Source organism: Phacochoerus africanus, chromosome 2, assembly GCF_016906955.1.
Source record: "Phacochoerus africanus isolate WHEZ1 chromosome 2, ROS_Pafr_v1, whole genome shotgun sequence".
NCBI lineage: Eukaryota > Metazoa > Chordata > Mammalia > Artiodactyla > Suidae > Phacochoerus > Phacochoerus africanus.
The window spans coordinates 209,050,279-209,075,416 of record NC_062545.1 but is presented as its reverse complement, the minus strand read 5'-3'; the positions used below and the strand labels follow the sequence as shown (position 1 = coordinate 209,075,416).

Sequence of the window (25,138 nt, the reverse complement as noted above, 5' to 3'; positions counted from 1 at the left end):
TTGGGTTTCCTTTGCTGTGCAAAAGCTTTTCAGTTTGATGAGGTCCCATGGGTTTATTTTTGCTCTAATTTCTATTGCTTTGGGAGACTGACCTGAGAAAATATTCATGATGTTGATGTCAGAGAGTGTTTTGCCTATGTTTTCTTCTAGGAGTTTGATGGTGTCCTGTCGTATATTTAAGTCTTTCAGCCATTTGGAGTATATTTTTGTGCATGGTGTGAGGGTGTGTTCGAGTTTCATTGCTTTGCATACAGCTGTCCAGGTTTCCCAGCAATGCTTGCTGAATAGACTTTCTTTTCCCCATTGTATGTTCTTGCCTCCCTTGTCAAAGATTAACTGACCATAGGTGTCAGGGTTTATTTCTGGGTTCTCTCTTCTGTTCCATTGGTCTGTCTGTCTGTTTTGATACCAGTACCACACTGTTTTGATGACTGTGGCTTTGTAGTATTTCTTGAAGTCTGGGAGAGTTATGCCTCCTGCTTGGTTTTTGTTTCTCAGGATTGCTTTGGCGATTCTGGGTCTTTTGTGGTTCCATATAAATGTTTGGATTGTTTGTTCTAGTTCTGTGAAAAATGTCCTGGGTAATTGGATAGGGATTGCATTGAATCTGTAGATTGCTTTGGGTAGTATGGCCATTTTTACAATATTGATTTTTCCAATCCATGAACATGCAATATCTTTCCATTTCTTTACATCTTGATTTCTTTGATTAAAGTTTTATAGTTCTTGGCATATAGGTCCTTTACTTCTTTGGTCAGGTGTATTCCGAGGTATTTGATTCTTATTACATTCTTTAAAGTCTTTTTTGTCTAATATAATATCCCTACTCTGGCTTTTTTTTTTTGTTTTCCATTTGTGTGGAGTACCTTTTCCATCCTATCACTTTATGTCTCCAGATCTGAAATGAGTCTTCCTTAGGCAGCAATTATTTGGGTCTTTTTTTTTTCTTCTTTTATTGCTATTTCCACAACACAATTTTTTTCCCACTGTACGGCATGGGGACCCAGTTACACATAGATGTATACATACTTTTTTCTCCCATTGTCATGTTCTGTTGTAAGTATCTAGACATAGTTCTCAGTGTTACACAGCATGGTCTGGGTCTTGTTTTTGTACCCATTCAGTTAGTCTATGTCTTTTGGTTGGGGCATTTAGTCCATTTACATTTAAGGTAATTATTGATGTGTATATTCCTATTGCCATTTTGTTAATTGTTTTGGATTTGTCTTCTTAGGTCTTCTCCTCCCCTTATGTTGTTTTCTTTTCTTTTCTTGTGATTTGATGGCTGTCTTTACCTTTATGTTTGCATTCCTTTTTCTTTCTTGTTACACTGTCTTTTATAGATTTTTGTCTTGTGGTTACCATGAGGTTTTTGTCTATATTTATACATGTTTGCTTTAAATTGCTCATCTTTTAATTTCAAACCCATTTTAGATATCCTGCATTTGTATTCTTCTCTCCTTACAATTACAGTTTTTGATGTTATATTTTATTTCCCAGGCCAGGAATTGAATCTGCACCACAGAAGCCACCCAACTAGTGCAATTACAATGCTGTATCCTTAATCTGATGCACTGTAAGAGAATTCATTTGATATTATACTTTACATTATACTTGTTTTGTTTACCCCTTAACTACTTATTGTGAATATAGATGGTTTTACTGCTTTTGACTTTTTCCTACTAGTTTGTGTGTGGATGATTTCCTACCTTTACTGTATGTTTGCCTTTACCAGTGAGCTTTTCCATTTGTAATTTTCTCTTTTCTTTTTCTTTTTAAGCCACATCTGTGGCATATGGAAGTTCCTGAGCTAAGGGTCAAATCAGAGCTGTAGCTGAGGCCTGTGCTACAGTTATGGAAGCACTGGATCCAAGTCACATCTGTGACTTGTGCTGCAGCTTTTGGCAAAGCTTATCTTTAACACCCTGAGCAAGACCAGGGATTGAACCTGAATCTTTATGGAGGCTATCTTGGGTCCTTAACCTACTGAGCTCCAACGGAAACTCCTCATTTTGTAATTTTCTTGTTTCTGGTTGTACCTTTTTCTTTTCTGCCTAGAGAAGTTCTTTTAGCATTTGTTGTAAAGCTGGTTTGTGGTGCTGAATTCTTTTAGCTTTTGCTTGTCTGTAAAGCTTTCAATTTCTCCATCAAATCTGAGCAAGAGCCTTGCTGGGTAGAGTATTCTTGGTTATAGGTTTTTCCCTCTCATCACTTTAAGTATTTTGTGCCCCTTGTTTCTGGCCTGCAGAGTTTCTGCTGAAAAATCAGCCTATAGACTTATGGAGTTCTCTCATGTGTTGTTTGTTGCTTTTCTTTTGTTGCTTTTAATATTCTCCTCTTTATGTTTATTTTTTGTCATTTTGGTCACAGTGTGTCATGGTTATTCCTCTGTGGGTTAATCCTGTATGGAACTCTGTGTTTCCTGGACTTGGATGACTGTTTCCTTTCCTAGGTTAAGGAAGTTTTTAGCTAGTTTCTCTTGTGATATTTTCTCGGGTCCTTTCTTTCTCTCTTCTCCTTCTCGAACCCCTGTAATGCAAATATTAGTGCACTTCATTAGTGCACCCAGAGGTCTCTTAAACTGTCCTCATTTCTTTTTATTCTGTTTTCTTTTTTCAGTTTGGCAGTAGTGATTTCTGTTACTCCATCTTCCAGCTAGCTTATCTGTTCTTCTGCCTCATTTAGCCCACTATTGATTCCTTCTATTGTATTTTTCATTTCAGTTATTGTATTTTTTAATTCTGTTTGACTATAATTTATATTTCCAATTCTTTTTAAAAAGAAGTTCCTTCTGTGGTGCAGTGGTTTAAGGATCTGGTACTGTCTCTGCAGAAGCTCAGGTTGCTGCTGAGGTGCGGGCTTGATCCCTGGCCTGGTGCAGTGAATTGAGGATCTGGCATTGCCACAGCAGTAGCATAAATTGCAGCTGTGGCTTGGATTTGATCCCTGGCCCAGGAACTTCCATATACCATGGGTGTGTCTCCTCCCAAAAAAGAAAAGAAAAACCAAAAAAACCCCTTCTCATTTCTTGATCTGTGCATCCAGTCCTCCTAAGTTTTAAAGTCACCTGTACTATCACTACTCTGAACTCTTTTTCAGGCAGAAGGCCTGTCTCCATCTCACTTAATTTTTCTCGGGTTTTATCTTCTTCCTTTGTCTGAAACATATTCCTCTGTTGCCTCATTTTGTTTAAATTGCTATTTGTATTTTTATATATGTGGTATATTGGTTACGTTTCTTGACCTTGGAGAAGTGACTCTTTGAAGGAGATGTTTTATGCATCCCAGCAGTGTACTTCCCTCTTATCACCCAAGGGCCTGGGGCAGCTGGTCAAAGGTTAGGTTCCCACTTGCATTTATGGACTCAGTCTTCAGGCTGTGGGACTCTAGTTTTCCCAGTTCTTGTGTCTACCCTCTTTTGAATGAGGCAGGTCTAGAGGGATGTGCAGTCTTCTGGTGGGAAGGTCTGGTGCCTGTACCCTGGCGGGTGGATCTGGGTCTTTTTCCTCTGGTGGGCAGTGCTATGTCCAAGGGGCATGTTAGAGGTGGCTGTGGGCTCAGGAAGTTTAGGCAGACTTTGTGCAGATACATGGGGCTGTATCCCTGCCAAATTTATTGTTTGGCTTGAGGTGTCCTAAGATTGGTGCCTACAGACTGTTGAATGGGGCCAGGTCTTGGTGCCAAGATGTCAGCCTCCAGGAGAGGTCACAGAGATGTCTACTCCCCAGTATGGCTGCCACCAGTGTCTTTGTCCCCATGCTGGACCCAGCCACCCCTCCCTCCCCAGGAGACCTTCCAAGACCAGCAGATAAATCTGGCCCAGGATCCTATTGAATTACTGCTTTTTCCCTGAGGCCTGGTGCCTGTGAGATTTTGTGTGTGCCCTTTTAGAGTGAAGTCTCTATTTCCCCCAATTCTTTGGAGCTCCTGCAGTCAAGCCCCACTGGTCTTTGAAGCCAAATGCCCTGGAGTCTCCTCTTCTTGGTGCCGAACCCTTTGTCTGGCATGCCTGACTGAGACTCAGAGCTCTTCTGTGGTAGAACTTCTGTAGTATAATTATTCTCCAGTTTGTGGGTCACCTACTTGAGGGTATAGGATTTTATTATATTGTGAGTCTGCCTCTCATACCAGTCTTGCTGTGGTTTTACCTTTATGTCTGCAGTTCTAGAAGATCTTTTCTGGTAGATTTCAGTCTTTTTTCAGTGACGGTTATTATGCAGATTGTTGTGATTTTGGTCTGTTCGTGAGAGGAGGTGAGCTTAGGGTCCTTCTACTCTGCCATCATGGCCACTTTCCCCAAGTTAATCCTTAAATATAGTTGAAATTTAAATTTAATGTAAAATAGTATTAGTTGAAAATACTGAATAGACCAAATCTAAATTTATTTTGTTATATTTGATATTTAGATACTTCTTTATTTTTCTAAATATATCAGCCAAATGTATAAAAAGAACAAAATTATTATAACATTAGTAGTATTATTGTTTATATTCTTGTTAAAAGGTAGTCTAAAGATGGCTAATTTTTATTTTTTTTGTTTTGCAGAAGTTTCAGGCTAGGGATTGAAACCTTGCCACAGCAGTGAACCGAGCCACAGCAGTGACAAGGGTAGTGTAGACTTGGTTATATTGAGTCACCCTGTCTCCTGTATAACAGCTTAAAAGTAATGCGAAACAGGTTTATTACATTTATCAGGAAGATCTCAGATTAAAAATAGTGGTAACATTTTAATTTGAGTTAAAGTTATCCATTTTGTGGATTATCTACAGTAAATTTTAAACTCAAATACTTCCAAGATGCTTTTCATCTTATGTCTGTACAAGAATGTAAATACTATTTAATGCCAGCCTGAGAAAAATTAAAATAGAAAGGCAACTCCTTTGAAAAGAAATTTATGTGCTTTCATAGTGAGTATGAATAATTTTTGATTATTCTTGCTGATATTTCCTATACGACCACACCGGTTCCACCTGCATGAACATTCAGGGATATAATATTTCTGCCATTTTCTAATGTTACACTTTAAAAATTGTGGAGTTCCTGCTATGGTACAGTTGGCTTGTCTCTGTGGAGGTGCTGTTTCAATCCCTGGCCTGGCATAGTAGGTTAAGGATCTGTCATTACTGCAGCTGTGGTGTAGGTTGCAGCTCCAGCTCAGATTCCACCCCTGGCCTGGGAACTACCATATGCAATGAGTGCGGCTGAAAAAGAAAACAAAAAAACAAAGAAAAATATTAATAGAATTGCTTTCTGTTTTCAGGGAATTTCTGAGCTAATTGAACTGGAGTGGATGGGGTTTGTTCATCGTAGATAATGGTGATACCAAATCTATTTGGCTTATAACTGTGGGCACAGTACAAATATGTACTGTCAAAAAGGGAGAGAGATTATTTCTTTAGAGTCTTTCATTGAAGAATGTGCAATCCTTTTTATTTGAAAAAATTTTGGCATGAAACCATGATATATAGTACATTTGCCACTTGTGTTAAAGTTGTATAATAGGACTTGATAATAGCCTATTTGAAAAACATGCTCTAACATTTCAACTTTTCAGACTAGAAAGAGAGTATTTCTCCAAAAACAAGAAACTAAATGAAGAAATTGAGGAACAGAAGAAAGTAATTATAGACCTTTCAAAGAGACTCCAGTATAATGAAAAAAGTTGCAGTGAATTACAGGAAGAGCTTGTAATGGTAAGGATAAAAAAGAAAACCCTATGGCAGTTACTTTATTGGGTCAAATTTAATGTTTAAAAGGTTCTTTCTTACTACACACCGAGAGATAATTGCGTGAAAGTAATTTTAGTGATACTGATATAAAATCTCAAAACCGAAGATGCTGTTTATAACAAAGATATACATAATAAAATCTCTCTTTGGAATAATTGAGAAACTGAATGGTAAAAACTCTGAATTATAGAATGTTAATTCAGGGGTTTTCCTTTTATTTTTAAGTGCATAAAACAATATTATCAGGGTGGAGGGAGGATTTAGGATTTATAATCAGTAGATCTAATGGCTTCAGAGACTCTACTTTGTAATCATTTTGGACCTGATCACTCTCAATAATTTAGTCTTCATGTCTTCACCAATTTATCTTTCTTAAATACTGATCTGCTCTTGTAACCCACCATCAATTAGAAACCCATCAGTGTCTCCCCGTTGCTTTCAGAATTAAGTCCAGCCTCTTGTCATGTAATCTAAGGCCTTTTTCTTTGAAGCTTTGTGTTAACTTCTCCAGCTCCTTCTGTGGCTGTTGCCCTCTCTGTCTTGCTTCAGCGACATCAGAGTACTCTTGGTTTTCTAAACACATTATATATTTTCATGTCTTCTTATTTTTGTTCGAGCTGTTTATTTTTTGACCCATACTGATTGAAATGCTCATTGTCTTCTTTTCTTTTAATGAATCCCTGTATATCCTGAAATGCTCAACTCTGACATCTCGCAATCTGTGAAGCTTGCCATGGTTCCATCTTACCCTACTTTCATCCAGCTAATGTCAGAATTCTGTCCCCTTCCAACTTTGTGTTGCTTTAGTTCTTAGCTTAATACCTTTATCATAACACCAAAATCCAATGTGAATTATCTTCTTAAGAGATTGACAGTGCATTGAGATTACCTTAATTCATTTTAAACACCAAGATTCCACAGTAGAATTTGTCTCACTAAAAACTTGTTGAATTTGCTTGGTTGATGCAACATACCCCTACTCTTAAGTTTGCTGGGAACCCCAAAAGGGAGTGCTTAACATTTATAGTAAGTAGTATGCTAGTTCCTCTTTGTTTTGTTCCCCATATATATATATACCTTTCTCAGAGACCTGGCTACTTCACTTTCAATTATATTCCATCACTCTTAGTGATATTAGTTATTGAGGAAAATGTCAAAACTTGGCAAAAAGATGGAAACTCTGCTTTATACTAAGAAGTAGTGGTCAAATCAGTGCTGCCCAGCTAGAAAGGTAATGATGCAAAAGCAAAGCAGTGATGGGATAGCATTTAAACTCTTCATTGTTTTCAAATAATCCAGTGTTAAATAGAGTCAGGTGGCCCTCTATCCGTCTTGCTTCAGCTGCGTCAGAGTATGCTTGCCTTCCTAAACACATTATATAAATTTCATATATTTATCTCGCTTCTGTTCTGACTGCTGATGTTTTTGACCCACTTTGACTGAAATGCTCCTTCTTTTCCTTTAAAAAATGTCTGTATATCCTCTAATGTTCAACTGTCTCCATTTAATTCATGATATCTAATTTGCGCTGATTCAGAGATTGATGTCATTGCTTGTGCTGTGGTTGAGTGTGTAGTTTGAGTACTTTTTTTTTGAATCCACTATTTATTAAGTGCTTTTGTCAAGTATTCCAACATTTTATTTCCTTTCATGCTTATGGTTGCACTATGAGGTAGACATTTTTATTCTCCCTGCTTTTAACTTTTTAATTTTTTGTTTTTATTTTTTGGCTGTGCCTACAGCCAGTTTGTATGCAGGTTTCTAGGAAGTTTAGAGCTCTGTGTGTAGCATGCTATGGTGCCTCTTCACTGTTATGTGCTTCCCTAAATTTCATGGGCTGTCCCACCTCTTAACTCCTGGTTTGGGAAGGTGAGTGATTCACAGTGGGGAAAAACATGTCAGAATCATTGACCTGGGTCTTGGTCTTGCTCTGCTTGCTTATTGGATACTGTAATCAAATAGTTTGGTTGTAAACCAAAGTGAGCTGTAACTAAGAATGCAGTGGTGATGACCTAGTCACCAGAATAAGTGGTATGAATCTTCCTGATTCTGGTCTTTTAGCACTCCAGTGATTAGATACAAAATAAATGAAGATTTGCTTAATTCACCACTGAGAGTAGGGTGCTTTGTGATTAAAAGTAACTTATTTGGTGCCAACAGGTTTTTATTTTTTAATTCTTACCATTCGATGGATGGTCTGAAATAAGGGGAGTTGCACCTCACTAGCAATCTCTGCTTCTTTGGCCCCTGGCACCATCCTATAAAGCACTATTGTTCTGATTGGCAGAAGAGCCAATGGGATGTTGAGAAATGTATTCAGGTTGCAGCCTAAGTGATCTGAAGTTCATATGGTTCAGCATGATTATGTGTATGGTCCTCTTTGTTTTCTAAATCCCTCTTTTGTCTTATTTTCTTTCATATTTCTGTTTTCTTTTCCTCCTTTTTTTCCTTGCCTGTTATTAGCTTTCTCTTTTAACTTGTTCTGTTTTATGCTTGGAACTATTGCTTTCTAACTTTTTACCTGACCATAATATAAAATTTTAAAAATTAGTGAAAATTTATTTAATGAAAATACTGTTACTTTAAATAGTAAGTACTGTTTTCTTTTTATTAAAAAATTCATCTATCACTTTTCTTAAATACTTTTTTTGTTATGTATTCCTTTATTTCATTTCATTTTTTCAGCAGGTTACTATCCTTTGAGTAGGGGGATCTTATAAACTTTTCTCTAAAGAGATATCTATCAAATTAAATATTTTAAGCCTTAAAAATGGAGTTTTTTTTTTAAGTTCTTCATTCTCAAAGTCTAGCTGTTATTTTTGTTTTGTATTCATAATTGTTTTTCACTGAAGAGAAAATGGCTTGACTTTTTGCCTTCAGAAATGAAACTTTGTTATAATGACATCGCATGATCTTATGTACCCCAGTGTGTCTTTCCCACAGTTATACCTATTTTAATAATAGTTTCAATTTTTAGAGCATATAGATGGGAAGCACAACTTAGCTACAGGTAATTTTTCTCTCCCTTTGAGCTAACAGCTTGTTATTTAGTTTAGGTCACATTCATGACCATTATTCAAGTCTTGGTCTTTATTTTCTCTGTTGCATTGCAAGAGAAAATTAAAGCCACTTTCCTTTTTAGGTTTACTATTGAGATCAAGGTATTTTTAATAATATGCAGGAAGACTTTAGAAAGTTTTAAGACTTAAAAATAACAATTGTGTAACTTGAGGTAGCCTCTCAGAACTGGAGGAAGCCATCTAGGTCAGGATGCATGAAGTGTCAGTAAATCCGTTGTGAAGTGATAGCTTCCCTGTTTCAAGAGATATAATACAAATATAGAACATGATTTTGGAAAAGTTAAAACTGGGTATATTGAGACTTTTGTTGGTATTTAAGAAGTATAACCCCAGCTGACATTCATTGTGCTTTTATATTCGTGAAATCCCTTCTATTCAATGTATGGATTTAGAAGATATTATGGGCAAATGAGGTACATTATTTATGTATTTATGGCTGTGCCCACGGCCTGCGGAAGTTCTGGGCCAGGGACTGGACCGAGCCACAGCAATGACAATGCTGAGTCCCTCGCTGCTAGGCCACCAGGGAACTGCATATTTTTAATGTCATATAATTAATGGGATTTCAATAGGACATCTAATGATTTAACAAAATTAGTTTCATGTCCTGTTATACACCATTGAATTTAACTTTAAAATTTTTGATTAAAATTGGACTATTAATTTTAAATTCTATGAATTTAATAATGATTTAATCAACTACTGAATAAAACTGAATTTCTTGTTTAAGCTGCTTAGTAATCATGCTTATTAAACTCCTCAGAGGCTCAACAGATCCAGCTGGGTCTTTTAGTCATTACTGTGAGTTTTTATGTCTGCTTCTCTTGAAGCAGGGGAGCCATCATTTTCAAATTAGTATTATTAGGATTTGCTTTGTGCTTTCTACAATGAAATTTTTTTAAGTCCATCATTCCTTGAGATTTGTTTTTCTGCCACTCAGTAATATTTAGTTACAGATCTAAGAGAGACCATATATTGAAAAGGGAATTCTAGTTCTCATGAGGTTTTGCTCAAAGAATATTTTATTCTCTAAAGAACTTGTGATTGAAAATGGTCAAGTGTATATTTTTTCCCTATACTTTGGGGGCTTGACTGATTATATAATAATAATGATTGCTAGCATTAGATAGGATTTTGGAAAGCACTTTGATTGCTGGGCTTAGTGATAAAGTTAATGTTTCTTGATAATATTTTTGCATCAAATGATCTATTTGGTTTGCTTTAGAAGGACATGTTTCTGATTTTGTAGGAAACATTCAACACTTAATGGCTAATAAATATTCTGTTCTGATTTTTTAATGATTTTTATTTTTTCCATTATAGCTGGTTTACGGTATTCTGTCAATTTTCTACTGTATAGCAAAGTGACCCAGTCACACATATACATATACATTCCTTTTTCTCACATTATCATGCTTCATCATAAGTGACTAGATATAGATCCCAGTGCTGTACAGCAGGATCTCATTGCTTATTCGTGCCAATATTCTGAATTTTTACTAAAAATTGATTCCTGCTTTTTACCCATTGTTTTTGGTAATGGGAACATCACTTTCTGTCTCTGTTAGTGGTCCTTAAAAGTTTAATACTATTAAGTAGTATTTGTATTTGTGTATTTAAGTGTACATTGTATGGCTGCCTTCTTCCTTAATTTATAGTGTGAGCATAAAGCTTTTTCATTAAGATTTTGAAATTTATTCATATATAAATTATTACGTTTTGAAAATTCAAAACTCTTTTTTGACCTGGGAAAAAATAAAAGGGTATTGTGTGTGTGTGTGAGAGAGAGTGAGAAAGAGAGATGATTTGTATGTCAAGGCCTATAGACTGGAAGGTAACATTTTCTGAAAAATAAACTAATTGTAAAGTTACATTAGGGAGGGTAACATTTCATCATATGACATAAGCAATTGGGATCATGAAAGTTCACATCCATGGAAGCAGCATAGGCAAGGAAGTGGGAAGAAATAGTGTCTGTTTTATGAAGAAGTAAGAGATATTAGCTGTTATCAGTATAATCAAGGAAAAGCTGAAGAAGATGATGATTATGAAAGCTAACCCAATCAAATTCAGTTTAGCTGAGCAGGCTCTCCTGGAGTCCTTAGAAATGGCCTTACATGTAATGGTAACTGAGTGGTAGATAAGATGAAAATGTGCGACCCTAAAAAAAGACAAAAAAAAAAAGGTGGAGTTCCTGTTGTGGCTCCTGATGAGTATCCATGAGGATGCAGGTTTGATCCCTGGTCGCTTAGTGGGTCAAGGATCCGGTGCTGCCATGAGCTGTGGTGTAGGTCACAGACACAGCTTGGATCTGGCATTGCTGTGGCTGTGGTGTAGGCCGGCAGCTACAGCTCCAATTCGACCCCTAGCCTGAGAACTTCCATATGCTGTGGGTGTGGCCCTAAAAGACACACACACAAAAAGCAAATGTGAGCTGTGGGGCACAAGTGTGTGCTGTTGATTATAGGTTCTGATGCTCCTCTATTTTCATGCAGAATTCCTTTGTAAGGGTTTAAAATATTTTTAAACTAATATATATTAGTTACTTGAGATCAAAACTGTTCAAAACTTATTAGCATTACATATCACTGCTACAAAAGTTCAACATATTTTTATTATTTATTTATTTATTTATTTTTGTCTTTTTGCTATTTCTTTGGGCCGCTCCTGCGGCATATGGAGGTTCCCAGGCTAGGGGTCGAATCGGAGCTGTAGCCCCAGGCCTACGCCAGAGCCACAGCAACGCAGGATCCGAGCCGCGCCTGCAACCCACACCACAGCTCACGGCAATGCCAGATTGTCAACCCACTGAGCAAGGGCAGGGGCCAAACCCGCAACCTCATGGTTCCTACTCGGATTTGTTAACCACTGCGCCACGATGGGAACTCCAACATATTTTTAAAACACTAATTTCATTAAAGAAATCTAGTGACTAAATAAAGGTATTTATTTTTTACCTATTTGTTTCTTGTATAATTTTTTTTTTGTCTTTTTCTAGGGTCGCTTTTGTGGCATATGGAAGTTCCTAGGCTAGGGGTCTAATCAGAGCTGTAGCTGCCGACCTACGCCAGAGCCACAGCAATACAGGGTCAGAGCTGCATCTGTGACCTACACCACAGCTCATGGCAATGCCGGATCCCCAACCCACTCAGTGAGGCCAGGGATTGAACCCGCAACCTCATGGTTCCTAGTCAAATTTGTTAACCACTGAGCCACGATGGGAAGTCCCGTTGTTTTTGCATAATTTTTAACCTCATTAACAATGCCCCTTAAATGATTTTTTTGAAATTTATGGTATGAGTCAACTTTTCCATTGCAGATAAGCAGTTTCCATTTGGCCATTTTCTAGATATAAAGGTTTATGTATGCTTTTTCATGTTTTTTCCAGAGTTTGTATATTATATATATATTTATGGAAACCCACAGACTCGCACTGGGTGGAAGTTCATGGGCCCAGGAATCTGAGCTGCAGCTGTGGCAACACTAGATCCTTTAACTCACTGTGCTGGGCTGGAGATCAAACCCACTCCTCTGCAGAGACCCATGCGCCTGCAGTTGAATACTTAACCCACTGTACCACCACAGTGGGAATCCTAGAAATTTTTATTCACATGCATACTGAATTATCATATTCATACATGATTAGCAAAAATGAGGGATGCTTTTTTTTTTTTTTTTGTAGGCTAAAGGAAAGTTAAGATGATAAAATGGGGAGTTCCCATTATGGCTCAGCGAGTTAAGAACCCATCTAAAATCTATAAGGATGTGGGTTTGATCCCTGGCCTTGCTCAGTGGGTTAAGGATCTGGCATTGCTGCAAGCTGCAGCATAAGTCATGGATGTGTTTTGCATCTGGCATTACTGTGGCTGTGGTGTAGGCTGGCAGCTGCAGCTCCAATTTGACCCTGGCCTGAGAACTTCCATGTGCTGCAGGTATAGCCCTAAATAAATAAATAAATAAATAAATGTGATAGAATGACATATTAGATTAAGCCAGAAATTCATTCACTTTAGCAGTTTGTGAGACACAGTGTACCAAGGTAGTAGAAATAAAACATAGTTCTTTGTCATCTCATTGTTTTTTCTGATTAAAGGTATTTTATAACCAACCTTGACTTCTCTTTAATAATGCATTAAGGTCTGTCAGTCACAAATTTGTCTGAACTTTCTTTGAATATTTTGATATTTTTAGTCCCTTTTCTACACTGGTTGTAGATTCATCATGACATCTGAAGTAGTCCTTGGTTCATTTTGAGTGATCAATAAATGTTCATCTGAACATCATCTGGTAGCCAGCATAGCGGTAAGGGACTTTTATTCCTAATAAACTCTTAATGTGAATTATGTCCAAGGCAAAAGGAAGTGAGTTCTTTTATCCTACAGTTTTGTCTTAAACTTCAGTGGCTGTTTAAAATTATAGAATTTGTTGAATCAATAATTTAACATTTAACCTAAACTTACTCTTTATGTCATACAATAAATACGTTAAAAATTTAGAAACCTAAGAAATTCCTGCTGTGGTGCAGCAGATATACAATCTGATGTTGTTTCTGCAGCAGCTTGGGTTGCTGCTGAGGCACGGGTTCTGTCCCCCGCCCAGTGCAGTGGGTTAAGGATCTGGTGTTGGCAGCTGTGGCATAGGTCACAACTGCGGCTTGGATTTGGTTCCTGGCCCAGGAACTTTCATCTGCAGTGGGTGCAACCAAAACAAAAAAAAAAAAGTTAGAAACTTAGTATATTATGTTTGCTTGGCATGTTGTTTTCAACCCAGCTGTTTTGTTTATTTAGCTGATAGATTCTGTTTTTATTCTATAATTTTGTACACATCAAAAAGTTAAGACAGCTAACAGCTTTGAGACAAAATTTGTTAAGTGCAATCCATACTTACAAAAAATTCCAAATGCTTTATCTGTGTGAATGAAGGATAGAAGCTTCATTTATAAAACTGTAACAATTTATTATGAAAAATATGGTCAACTCTAAATGAAAAGGGCCTGTTCTATATACCTGAAACTAACAAAATATTGTAAATCATCTATACCTCAAAATAAACAAAGGTCTGTTTTCCTTGGTCATAACCTGGTTCATAAACCAAAATTATTAGATTTAAGTAAAATTTGTATTGACTATATTGTGAGACTATTAGCCAGTTATCTCTGTAGAAAATTAGGCTATTATTAATTATAAGTGGAATAGCAACTTTAAGGCATAATTCTTTTTAAGTTTTGTTATTGATCAAGTTCTTTGAAAAATTTTATACTTATTGGTGTATCTGGTTAATTTGACATTAAATTTGGTTTTAAACTATAATGGTATTGAAATTTTAGTTCATCTTTTTTTAAAAATTGAAATAAAGTTGATGTACAATATTGTTAGTTTGAGTTATACAACTTAGTGATTCAACATTTAAGTACTTTATGAAATGATCACCATGATAAGTCTAGAAACCATCTGTCAAATACAAAATTATTACAGTATTATTAATGATATTCCTTATGGTGTATAATACATCCCTGAAACTTTTTTATTCTGTAATTGGAGGTTGGTACCTCTTAATTCCCTTCACTTGTTTTCCCCGTTTGGCCATCCCCTGTCTGACAACCACTTGTTTATTCTGTTTTTATCTGTGAGTCTGTTTTCATTTTTGTTTGTTCATTTGTTTTATTTTTTAGATTCCACATGTAAGTAAGATCATGTGGTATTTTTCTCTTTCTTATTTCAAATATTTAGCTCATCTTTTAGTCAGGATTGGGTCCTGTACTTCAAAGGCAAGAATTATTGTTGAATTAGAAATTTAATTAAACCTTTATATTCAGTTGACGCAATTCCACATTTATATTTCTGTCAGTTTTCTTAGGGTTACACCCATGGCAGCATGTGGAAGTTCCCAGGCCAGGGGTCATCTGGGAGCTGCACCTGTCGGCCTATACCACAGCCACAGCAACTCAGTATCCAAGCCATGTCTGTGATCTACACCACAGCTCATGGCAACATCGGATCCTTAAACACCTGAGAAAGGCCAGGCATCAAACCTGCATCCTCATGATACTAGTAGGGTTCTTAACCCACTGAACCACAACAGGAACTCTTACTTCTGTAAATTTTTATCCCTTGAGATTGATAGGGACTTAACCTCAGTCATCATGTCATAAAAGAGAGAACATATATTTTGGAGACAGATTGAGCTGAGTTTTAATTGCAGCTCTATCTCATAATAGTTGTGAGACTTTATCCCTCTGAATCTGTTTGCTCATTTGTAAAATTGTGCTAATGATATCTACTGTGCAGGATTCTCAATGAGCATTAAAGATAATATATGTATTAAAATAATGGAAGGCTTGTGTGTGTGCATGTAACTTGTAAATGTGATGCTGGAGGTCCTCTGGGAAGATAATTCTATGATAATATTAGGAAAATATTGACTAAGAAGACATAGGATACTAAGCCTTTAGGACATTAAAATATATTGCATGGAAGAACTTGCAAAATGATGGAGTAAGGAACTTGGTGAACTTAGCAAAACAACATTTTAACTGGTGAAAAATTACAAAAAAACCCCCAATTATATAAAGGTCAAAGGAAAAACTTTCATTCAAGAAAATCTACTAGTCGTCAAAATTAAGAACCTTGATTCTTCAGAGAACACTATCAGAAAAATAAAAAGACAACTCATAGAACAGAAGAAAATATTTGCAACTCATATATCTGATAAAGGAATTTTAACCAGAGTATATAAAGTACTCTTTAACTTAACAGTAAGAAGCAAAAAACTTAATAGAAAAATGGGCAAAAGATCTGAACAGAGACTTCTCCTTAGAAAACATATAAATGGCCAATAAATGTATTAGAAATGGTCAATAAACATATTAGAACTACACATTGGGAAAATGCAAATTAAAACCATAATGATATACTGTATCATGCACACTAGCATGACTATAATGAAAAAGGTAGATAGTAACAGTTGTTGGCAAGGATGTAAAAAAATTGGAATCCTCATGCACTTCTCTTGGAAATGTAAAATGATGCCTTTAGTTTGGAAAATAGTTTGAAAGTTCCTGAAAATGTTAAAATTGAAGTTACCATATAACTTAGTAATTACCAGTAGTACTCCTAGGTATATACCCAATAGAAACGAAAATTTACATCTGTATTCATAGCACCAAAAAATTGAAACGACTCAAATGTCCATCAACTGATGAATGGATGAATAGATGTTGATTCATACATACAATGGAATGTTATTTAGGTACAAAAAGAAATGAACCACTCATCAGTGGTTAAATATGGATGAACCTTGAAAACAATAAGCTAAGTGAAAGAAACCGGACACGAAAGCCAGGCACATAATCTATAATTCAGTTTATATGAAATGTCCAAATAGGCAAATCTTCAGAGATAGAAAGATTAGAGTTGCCTAAGGCTGAAGGGATTGGGAGAAAATGGGGCATGACTGCTAATGGTTATGGGGTTTCTTTTTGAGATGATGAAATCTAAAATTGATTGTGGTGATGGTTGTGCAGCTTGATGAGTGTACTAAAACCCAGAAGATTGTATACTTTAAATGGTTGAATTATGTAAATTATATCTCAAGCTATTAAAAAGAAGAAAATCTAGTAAATTTCAGCAAGAACAGTGAAAGTCTGTAGCCTTTGAGTAATGCCTAGTTCCATAATCCCTTTTCTATCCCCTGCTTCATGTTACAGAGCCTCTACCCTGGGCTGATGCAGCCAAGAGGATGAGACCTTCCTCTGTTTCTATCTTATCGCCTGGGGCTGTGCTTTCACTGTGGGAGGAACAGATTGGTAGGATTTCTCATCCTTCAGAACCCTGTGCCATAGCAACTCTGTTTCAGGCAAGCAGGGCTAAGAGGACCAGATCTCTCTTCCTCTATCCAGCTTTCATTTGGAATGCAAAAGTTCTACTTCAGGCATGGCAGACAAGAATATTGGGAACAACTGTCCCAGCCCCAGAACACCAGGGGTTGCAGTCCCACAGTAATGGCCACATAGAGGGCAGGATTGTTGCCCTGGAAAAAGTGGATCCTTACCCCAACTCCAAAGCAGTGACACAGGAGTTCTGCCCAGGGGAATAGGCTGGTTGACTGTTAGGGGAAGGAGCTCTGCAGCTCTGCTTGAGGGGACTGATCCTATTTGGAATAGAGTAGAGAGATCTATGTTTAAGGACATTGTTGAAAACTGTACAAATTTTGATGAAGAGCAATTAAGCGGAACCTGGTACTTCTCTGAAACAAGGAAATAACAGAATATCCAGAAGTTAATAGGACTAGAGAAAGAGACAGTCAAGAAGAGCCTTCATGGGGTCACAGTTAAGATGGGGGTTTGGGAAGGCTATGTTCATGTGCTTGGCTGCATCCACTCAGGAGTAATCAGAACAACATGTGAGGCAGACTTGAAAACATGCCCCAACACTGCTTACAGACACATCAACATAGTGTAGCAGGCTCAGTGGTGCAAGGGGCTTTAGCACAACCAAAGACTGACAGATAACTCTGACCCAGAGGTGATTCCTAGGAATCCTAGGTGATATCACAGTCATCCCTGGTAATCTGTGAAGACTGTACATGTCCAAGGATGTGCCTCTTCAGGAGTGATCAGGGAGAGAGCCTACAGGCTGTGATTCCTTGGCTGAAAGTGGGACAAAGCAATGGGAACTTCTTGAACTGTGATAGCAGTCTCCAAGCTGCAAACACATCCAGCAGTAAAAGGTAAAAATATAACTGGCTCAGCAATCTTAGGCACAACTTTTTTTTTTTTTGTCTTTTTGCTATTTCTTGGGCCGCTCCCACGGCATATGGAGGTTCCCAGGCTAGGGGTCGAATCGGAGCTGTAGCCCCCGGCCTACGCCAGAGCCACAGCAACGCAGGATCCGAGCCGTGTCTGCAACTTACACCACAGCTCACGGCAATGCCGGATGGTTAACCCACTGAGCAAGGGCAGGGACCGAACCTGCAACCTCATGGTTCCTAGTCAGATTCGTTAACCACTGCGCCACGACGGGAACTCCCTTAAGCACAACTTTTGACCAGTAAGTGACTTATGCCTACACAGGGGTGATGACACCCCTAGGTAGCCAGGCTAAAAGATGAAAACATCTTCTGAGCTGGGAATCAGAAGATGCCCATTCTGAGGGAAATCATCTTTGTCGAGTTAGTTCAATCAAATTACTAAACACATAAATAACCAAACAAATAGCAATAGAAACTCTGGGGGAGAGGATCACTATCCAGATTTGCTACATTGTTGTCCAGTCACCAGTGAAGAATTTTAAGATATTTAAAGAAAGAAGATAGTGTGGCTTATGCACAAGATGAAAAGTAGGCAACAGAAGGTGTTTTTGAAGGCACTGAATGGAATACTTGGTTGACAAAGACTTCAAAGGACCTACTTTGAATATACTCAGAAACAAAAGAAACCATGCTTAGAGAATTGAAAGTATAAATAACTTTTTATCAAATAGAGAAGATCAATAAAGAAATAGAAATTATTGAAAATAACCAAAGGGAAAATTGCAAGTTCAAAAGTGCAGTAACCTTAGTTCATGTTGTGGTGTAGCGGAAACAAATCTGACTAGGAACCATGAAGTATGGGTTCGATACCTGGCCTCAGTCAGTGGATTAAGGATCGGGCCTTGTGGTGAGTTGTAGTATAGTCCGGCAGCTGTAGCCCTGATTAGACCCATAGCCTGGAAACCTCCATGTGCCATGGGTGCAGCCCTAAAAAGAAAAAGACAAAAAACAAAACAAAACAAAAAAACCCCAAAAACCCAAACCCCCAAAGTACAGTAACCAAAATGGAAAATTTACTAAAGAGACCTAACTAGATTTGAGCTGCCATAAAAAAGTATTAGTTAATTTGAAGGCAGAGTGAGAGATTATATAATCTGAAGAACAGAGAGAAAAAAAGAATGAAGAAAAATATCAGCATCTTAAAGAAATGCAGGGTACCACTTAATGCACCAACATAATGGGAGTCCAAGAAGGAGACGAAGGGCAGAAAGAATACTTGCAGAAACAATGTCAGAAAACATCCTAACCTTGATGAAAACCATTTTCCAAGCAGCATAAAAAAAGGACTCCAAACCTAGACACATTATTGTCAAAATGTTGAAAGCCAGAGCTAAAGGAATATGTTGAAAGCATCAAGGAAAATAACTCATCACACACAAGTGAAACTCAGTTTGATTAATAGTTGACTTCTCATCAGAAACAATAAGGTTGAAGGCAGTAGTAAAGGCAGTGGGGTGGTAAAGAGAAAGTGCTGAAAATAAAGGTCTGTCAACCAAGAACTTTATATGCAGAAAAACTTCCTTTGAAAAATGCAGAGCAAAATAAATTCATTCTCAGATAAATAAAAACTGCGGGAATTTTTGCTAGCAGACCTGCCTTACTATATGTGATGCTAATTTTTTAAGTGATTTTTATTTTTTCTGTTATAGCTGGTTTACAGTGTTCTGTCAGTTTTCTACTGCACAGCAGGGTGACCCAGTCACACATACATGTATACATTCTTTTTTCTCACATTATCATGCTCCACCACAAGTGATCAGACATAGTTCCCAGTGCTATACAGCAGGATCCCATTTCTTATCCATTCCGAAGGCAATAGTTTGCATCTATTAACCCCAAATTCCAAGTCCCTCCCACTCTCTTCTCCTCCCCCTTGGCAACCACAAGTCTATTCTCCAAGTCCATGATTTTCTTTTCTGTGGAAAGGTTCATTTGTGCCTTAGATTCCAGATATAAGTGATATCATATGGTATTTGGCTTTCTCTTTCTGACTTACTTCACTCAGAGAGTCTCTAGTTCCATCCATGTTGTTGCAAATGGCATTATTTTGTTCTTTTTTATGGATGAGTAGTATTCCATTGTGTGTGTGTGTGTGTGTGTGTGTGTGTGTGTGTGTGTGTATACCACATCTTCCTAATCCATTCATCTGTTGATGGACATTTGGGTTGTTTTCATGTCTTGGCTAGTGTGAATAGTGTTGTAGTGAACATACGGATGCATGTGCCTTTTTCAAGGAAAGTTTTTGTCCATGTATGTGCACAAGAGTGGGATTCCTGGGTCATATGGTAGTTCTATGTATAGTTTTCTGAGATACCTCCATACTGTTTTCTATAGTGGTTGTACCAATTTGCATTCCCACCAACATTGCTGGAGGGTTCCCTTTTCTCCACACCTGCTCCAGCATTTGTTATTTGTGGACTTATGAATGATGGCCATCCTGACTGGTGTGAGGTGGTATCTGGTAGTAGTTTTGATTTGCATTTTTCTAATAATCAGTGATGTTGAGCATTTTTCATGTGCTTGTTGGCCATCTGTCTATCTTCTTTGGAGAAATGTCTTTTCAGGTCTTTTACCCATTTTTTCATTGAACTGTTGGCTTTTTTGCTGTTGAGTTGTTTAAGTTTGTGTGTTCTAGAGATTAAGTCTTTGTCAGTTACATCGTTGGAAACTATTTTCTCCTATTCTGTAAGTTGTCTTTTTTTTTTTTAATGGTTTCCTTTGCTGTGCAAAAGCTTGTCAGTTTGATTAGGTCCCATTGGTTTATTTTTGCTTTTATTTCTGTTGCTTTGGGAGACTGACCTGAGAAAACACTTGTAAGGTTGATATCAGAGAATGTTTTGCCTGTGTTCTCTTCTAGGAGTTTGATGGTGTACTTGTCTTACATTTAGGTCTTTGAGCCATTTTGAGTTTATTTTTGTGCATGGTGTGAGGGTGTGTTCCAGTTTCATAGATTTGCATGTAGCTGTCCAGGTTTCCCAGCACCACTTGCTGAAGAGACTGTCTTTTCCCCATTTTATGTTCTTGCGTCCTTTAATTGACCATAGATGTCTGGGATTATTTCTAGGTTCTCTCTTCTGTTCCATTGGTCTCTCTGTCTGTTTTGGTACCAGTACCACAATGTCTTGATGACTGTGGCTTTGTAGTGTTGCCTGAAGTCTGGAAGAGTTAGGCCTCCTGCTTGGTTTTTGTTCCTGAGGATTGCTTTGGCAATTCTGGGTCTTTTGTGGTTCCATCTAAAGTTTTGGATTGTTTGTTCTAGTTCTGTGCAAAATGTCATGGGTAATTTGATAGGGATTGCATGGAGTCTGTAGATTGGTTTCGGTAGTGTGGCCATTTTTACAATATTGATTTTTCCAACCCAACCCAAGAGCATGGAATATCTTTCCATTTCTTTGCATCCCCTTTAATTTCCTTGATTAATGTTTTATAGTTCTCGGCATAAAGTCTTTCACTTCCTTGGTCAGGTTTATTCCTATGTATTTGATTTTTTGGGGGGCACAATTTTAAAAGGTATTGTATTTTTGTATTCCTTTTCTAATATTTCATTGTTAGTATACAGAAATGTGACAAATCTCTGAATGTTAATCTTATATCCTGCTACTTTGCTGAATTTGTTGATCAGTTTGAGTAGTTTTTGGGTTGAGTCCTTGGGGTTTTCTATATATAGTATCTTGTCATCTGCATGGAGTGACAGTTTTACCTCTTCTCTTCCAATTTGGGGACCTTTTATTTCTTTTGTTTGTCTGACTGCTGTGGCTAGGACTTCTAATACTATGTTGAATAACAGTGGTGAGAGTGGGCATCTTTGTCTTGTTCCAGATTTTAGTGGGAAGGCTTTCTTCAGCTTTTCTCCATTGTGTATTATATTGTCCTAAGTGGCTTTTGTTATGTCAAGGAATGTTCCCTCTATACCCACTTTGGTAAGAGTTTTTATCATGAATGGATGCTGGACTTTGTCAGATGCTTTTTGTGCATGTATTGAGATGATCATGTGGTTTTTGACTTTTCTTTTGTTAATGTGGTGTATGACATTGATTGATTTGTGTGTGTTGAACCATCCTTGTGCACCTGGGATGAATGCCACTTGGTCGTGGTGTATGATCTTTTTCATATGTTGTTGGATTCGGTTGGCTAAAATTTTGTTGAGAATTTTTGTGTTGATATCCATCAGAGATATTGTTCTATAGTTTTCTTTTTTCATGGTGTCTTTGTCTGGTTTTGGTATTAGGGTGATGGTGGTGTCATAGAATGTCTTTGGGAGTGTTCCTTCCAAAAGTTTAAGGAGGATGGGTATAAGTTCCTCTTTGTATGTTTGGTAGAATTCACCCATGAAGCCATCTGACCCTGGACTTTTCTTTGTAGGGAATGTTTTTATGACATGTTCAATTTCATTTCTAGTGATTGGTCTTTTCAGTTGATCTATTTCTTCCTGATTCAGTTTTGGCAGGCTGTGAGTCTCTGGAAAGTTGTCCATTTCTTCTAGGTTGTCAAATTTGTTGGCATACAATTGTTCATAGTATTCTCTTATGGTTTTTTTATATTTCTACAGTATCTGTTGTGATTTCTCCTTTTTCATTTCTTATTTTGTTTATTTGAGTTTTTTCTCTCCTCTTCTTAGTGAGTATAGCCATAGGTTTGTCAGTTTTGTTTACCTTTTCAAAGAACTAGCTCTTGGTTTTATCGATTTTTTTTAATCTCTGTTTTATTGATTTCCTCTCTGATCTTTATGATTTCCTTCCTTCTGATGACTTTTGGTTTTGTTTTTCTTTTTCTAATTCATTTAGTTGGTGGATTTAGTTGTTGGTTTGAGATTTTTCTTCTTTTTTGAGGAAGGCCTGTATTGCTACGAATTTCTCTCTGAGCACTGCTTTTGCAGCATCCCATAGATTTTGAGTGGTTATATCTTCATTATCATTTGTGATGCTAATATGAATCTGCACAAAAAACCCATATACTAGTGGTAAAGGTAGTTATGTAGGTAATTACAGGAGATAATGCAATTGTCTATTTCTACTTTATTTTCTTGATGCGTTGAAGAAACAATTGCTTGAAACAGTAAGTGTATTGTTGTATTATTTGGCTAATTACTCACAGACATGTAATATATTTGACAATAACAGGACAAATTAGGGGGTAGGAATAAAACTTTATTGGAGTAAGTAAATGACACTAGATGGTAACTCATATCCACAGAAGGAAATGTGGGAAAATGCATAAATATGTGAAAACTAATACACTTACATAAATAGTGGATTGAAAAAAGAATCGCAATGGAATTAATTTGAGATGAATGAAAATGAAAATAGCCTATCAAATCATAGGATGCAGCTAACACAGTGCTTAAGAGGAAATTTATAGGTATAGTAATTTTTTTTTTGGTCTTTTGTCTTTTTAGGGCTACACCTGTGGCATATGGCGTTTCCCAGGCTAAGGGTTGAATCAGAGCTGTAGCTGCTGGCCTACACCACAGCCACACTAACATGGGATCCGAGCCACATCTGTGACCTGCACCACAGCTCACGGCAATGCTGGATCCTTAACCCACTGAGTGAGGCCAGGGATCAAACCTGCAACCTCATGGTTACTAGTTGGGCTCGTTAACCACTGCACCATGATGGGAACTCCCAGGTATAGTAATTTTCTAAAAAAATTTTCAAAATTAATTGCTTAACCTTTTACCTTAAACTAGAAGAAGAGCAAACTAAATCCAAAACAAGTGGAAGAGAAGAAACAATAAAGACTAAAGCAGGAGTTCCCACTGTGGCTCCTTGGAATAAGAACCCCCCCAATATATGTCTCTGTGAGAATGCACATTTGATCCCTGGCCTTGCTCAGTGGTTAAGGATCCAGTGTTGCCACTGTCTGTGGCATAGTTCACAGATGTGGCGTGTATATGGTGTTGCTATGGCTATGGCGTAGACCCACAGCTGCAGCTCCAATTTGACCCTGCAAATTTCCATATGTATCAGGTGTGGCCCTAAAATAAAAGAAAAAAAAAACACCAAAAACTAAAGCAGAAACAAACAAAAAAAAGGAAAATAATAGAGGAAATCAGTGAAACCAAGAGTTGATTCTTTGAAAAGATAACTAAATTGATTAACATTTAATTGGATGGACAAAGGAAAAAAAGAGAGGAGATTCACATTACTAAAACAATGAATAAAGAAGGGGCACAACTACTGATTGAACAGAAATAAAGTAATTATAAGATGATATTGTGAACAATTATATGTTAATAAATTAATTTAGATGAAATGGACAGCCTTCTACAAAGACACAAACTACCTAAACTGGTAAAGAAGAAATAGAAAATGTGGAAAGACCTATAAAAAGTAAAGCGGTCAACTTAATAATCAAGAAACTTTTCATAAACCAGGTCCAGAAGGCTTCATTGGTGAATTCTGCCATTGCATAAGAACAATTAACACCAGTTCTTCACAACTTTTTTTTTTCCAAAAAAGGGATGAGGAGGCAACACTTCCTCTCTCATTATGTGAAGTTAGAATTATTATTCTGATAGCAAACCAAAGATATCGCAAGAAAAGAAAACTCAGACCAGTATCGCTTTTGAATAAATCTTCAGCAATATGCTAGTAAACTGAATCCAGAAGATTTTACGATATGATCAAGTGGTATTTATCCTACAATGTAAGACTAGTTTAACATCTGAAAATCAACTAGTTAGTGGATCTTATTAATAGAGTGACAGGAATTACTGTTGTGGCTCAGCGGAAACAAATCTGATTAGTATCCATGAGGATGCGGGCCTCGCTCATTGGGTTAAGGATCCGGCATTGCTGTGAGCTGTGGTGTAGGTTGCCAATGTGGCTTGGATCTGGCATTGCTGTGGCTGTGGTGTAGGCCAGTGGCTACAACTCTGATTCTACCCCTAGCCTGGAAACTTCCATATGCCATGGATGTAGCCCTAAAAAGATTAAAAAAAAAAAGGTGACAGAAGCCAAATGATCATCTCAGTAGACACAGAAAAGTATTTAATAAATTTCAGCATATTTTTATGATAAAGATGTTCAACAAACTAGGACTAGAAAAGAACTTTCTCAGCATGATAAGAGCACTTATGAAAAACTATAGCCAGCATCAATGTTAATGGTGAAAGACCACTTTCTTCCCAAGATCAGGAACAAGACAAGAATGTATCCTGTCACCTTTTCTAGTCAACATTATATTGGAGGTTCCAGACATGGTACTAAGGCAAGAAAAGGAAATAAAAGGCATTAATTTTGGAAAAGAAGAAGGAAACTACCTATGTACAGATCATGTAGTCTTGTATATTAGAAAATCTTGTATATTAGAAAGGAACTTACACACATATGCAATTAATAGAATAAAAAGGTTTAGCAAGGTTGTAGGGTACAATGCAAGATGTTTTAAAAATTAAAATTAAAAATTTAAAACATTTTATTGGAATATAGTTGACTTAAAAAGTTGTGTTAATTTCAGGCATACAACAAAGTAAATCACTCATATACATATATCTCTTCCTTTTCAGATTCTTTTCCTG

General features: G+C 37.0%; 1 protein-coding gene across 5 annotated transcripts in view; it reads left to right on the top strand.

Annotated features, from left to right (window-relative positions):
* CCDC171 (coiled-coil domain containing 171) overlaps nucleotides 1-25,138 on the top strand; it is a 356,155-nt gene that overhangs the window by 105,355 nt on the left and 225,662 nt on the right. For all 5 annotated transcript variants that reach the window (XM_047767619.1, XM_047767618.1, XM_047767620.1 and 2 more), the window contains one exon: nucleotides 5,554-5,692. In XM_047767619.1, coding sequence (XP_047623575.1) covers nucleotides 5,554-5,692 — 139 coding nt within the window. The remainder of the gene's footprint in view (nucleotides 1-5,553; nucleotides 5,693-25,138) is intronic.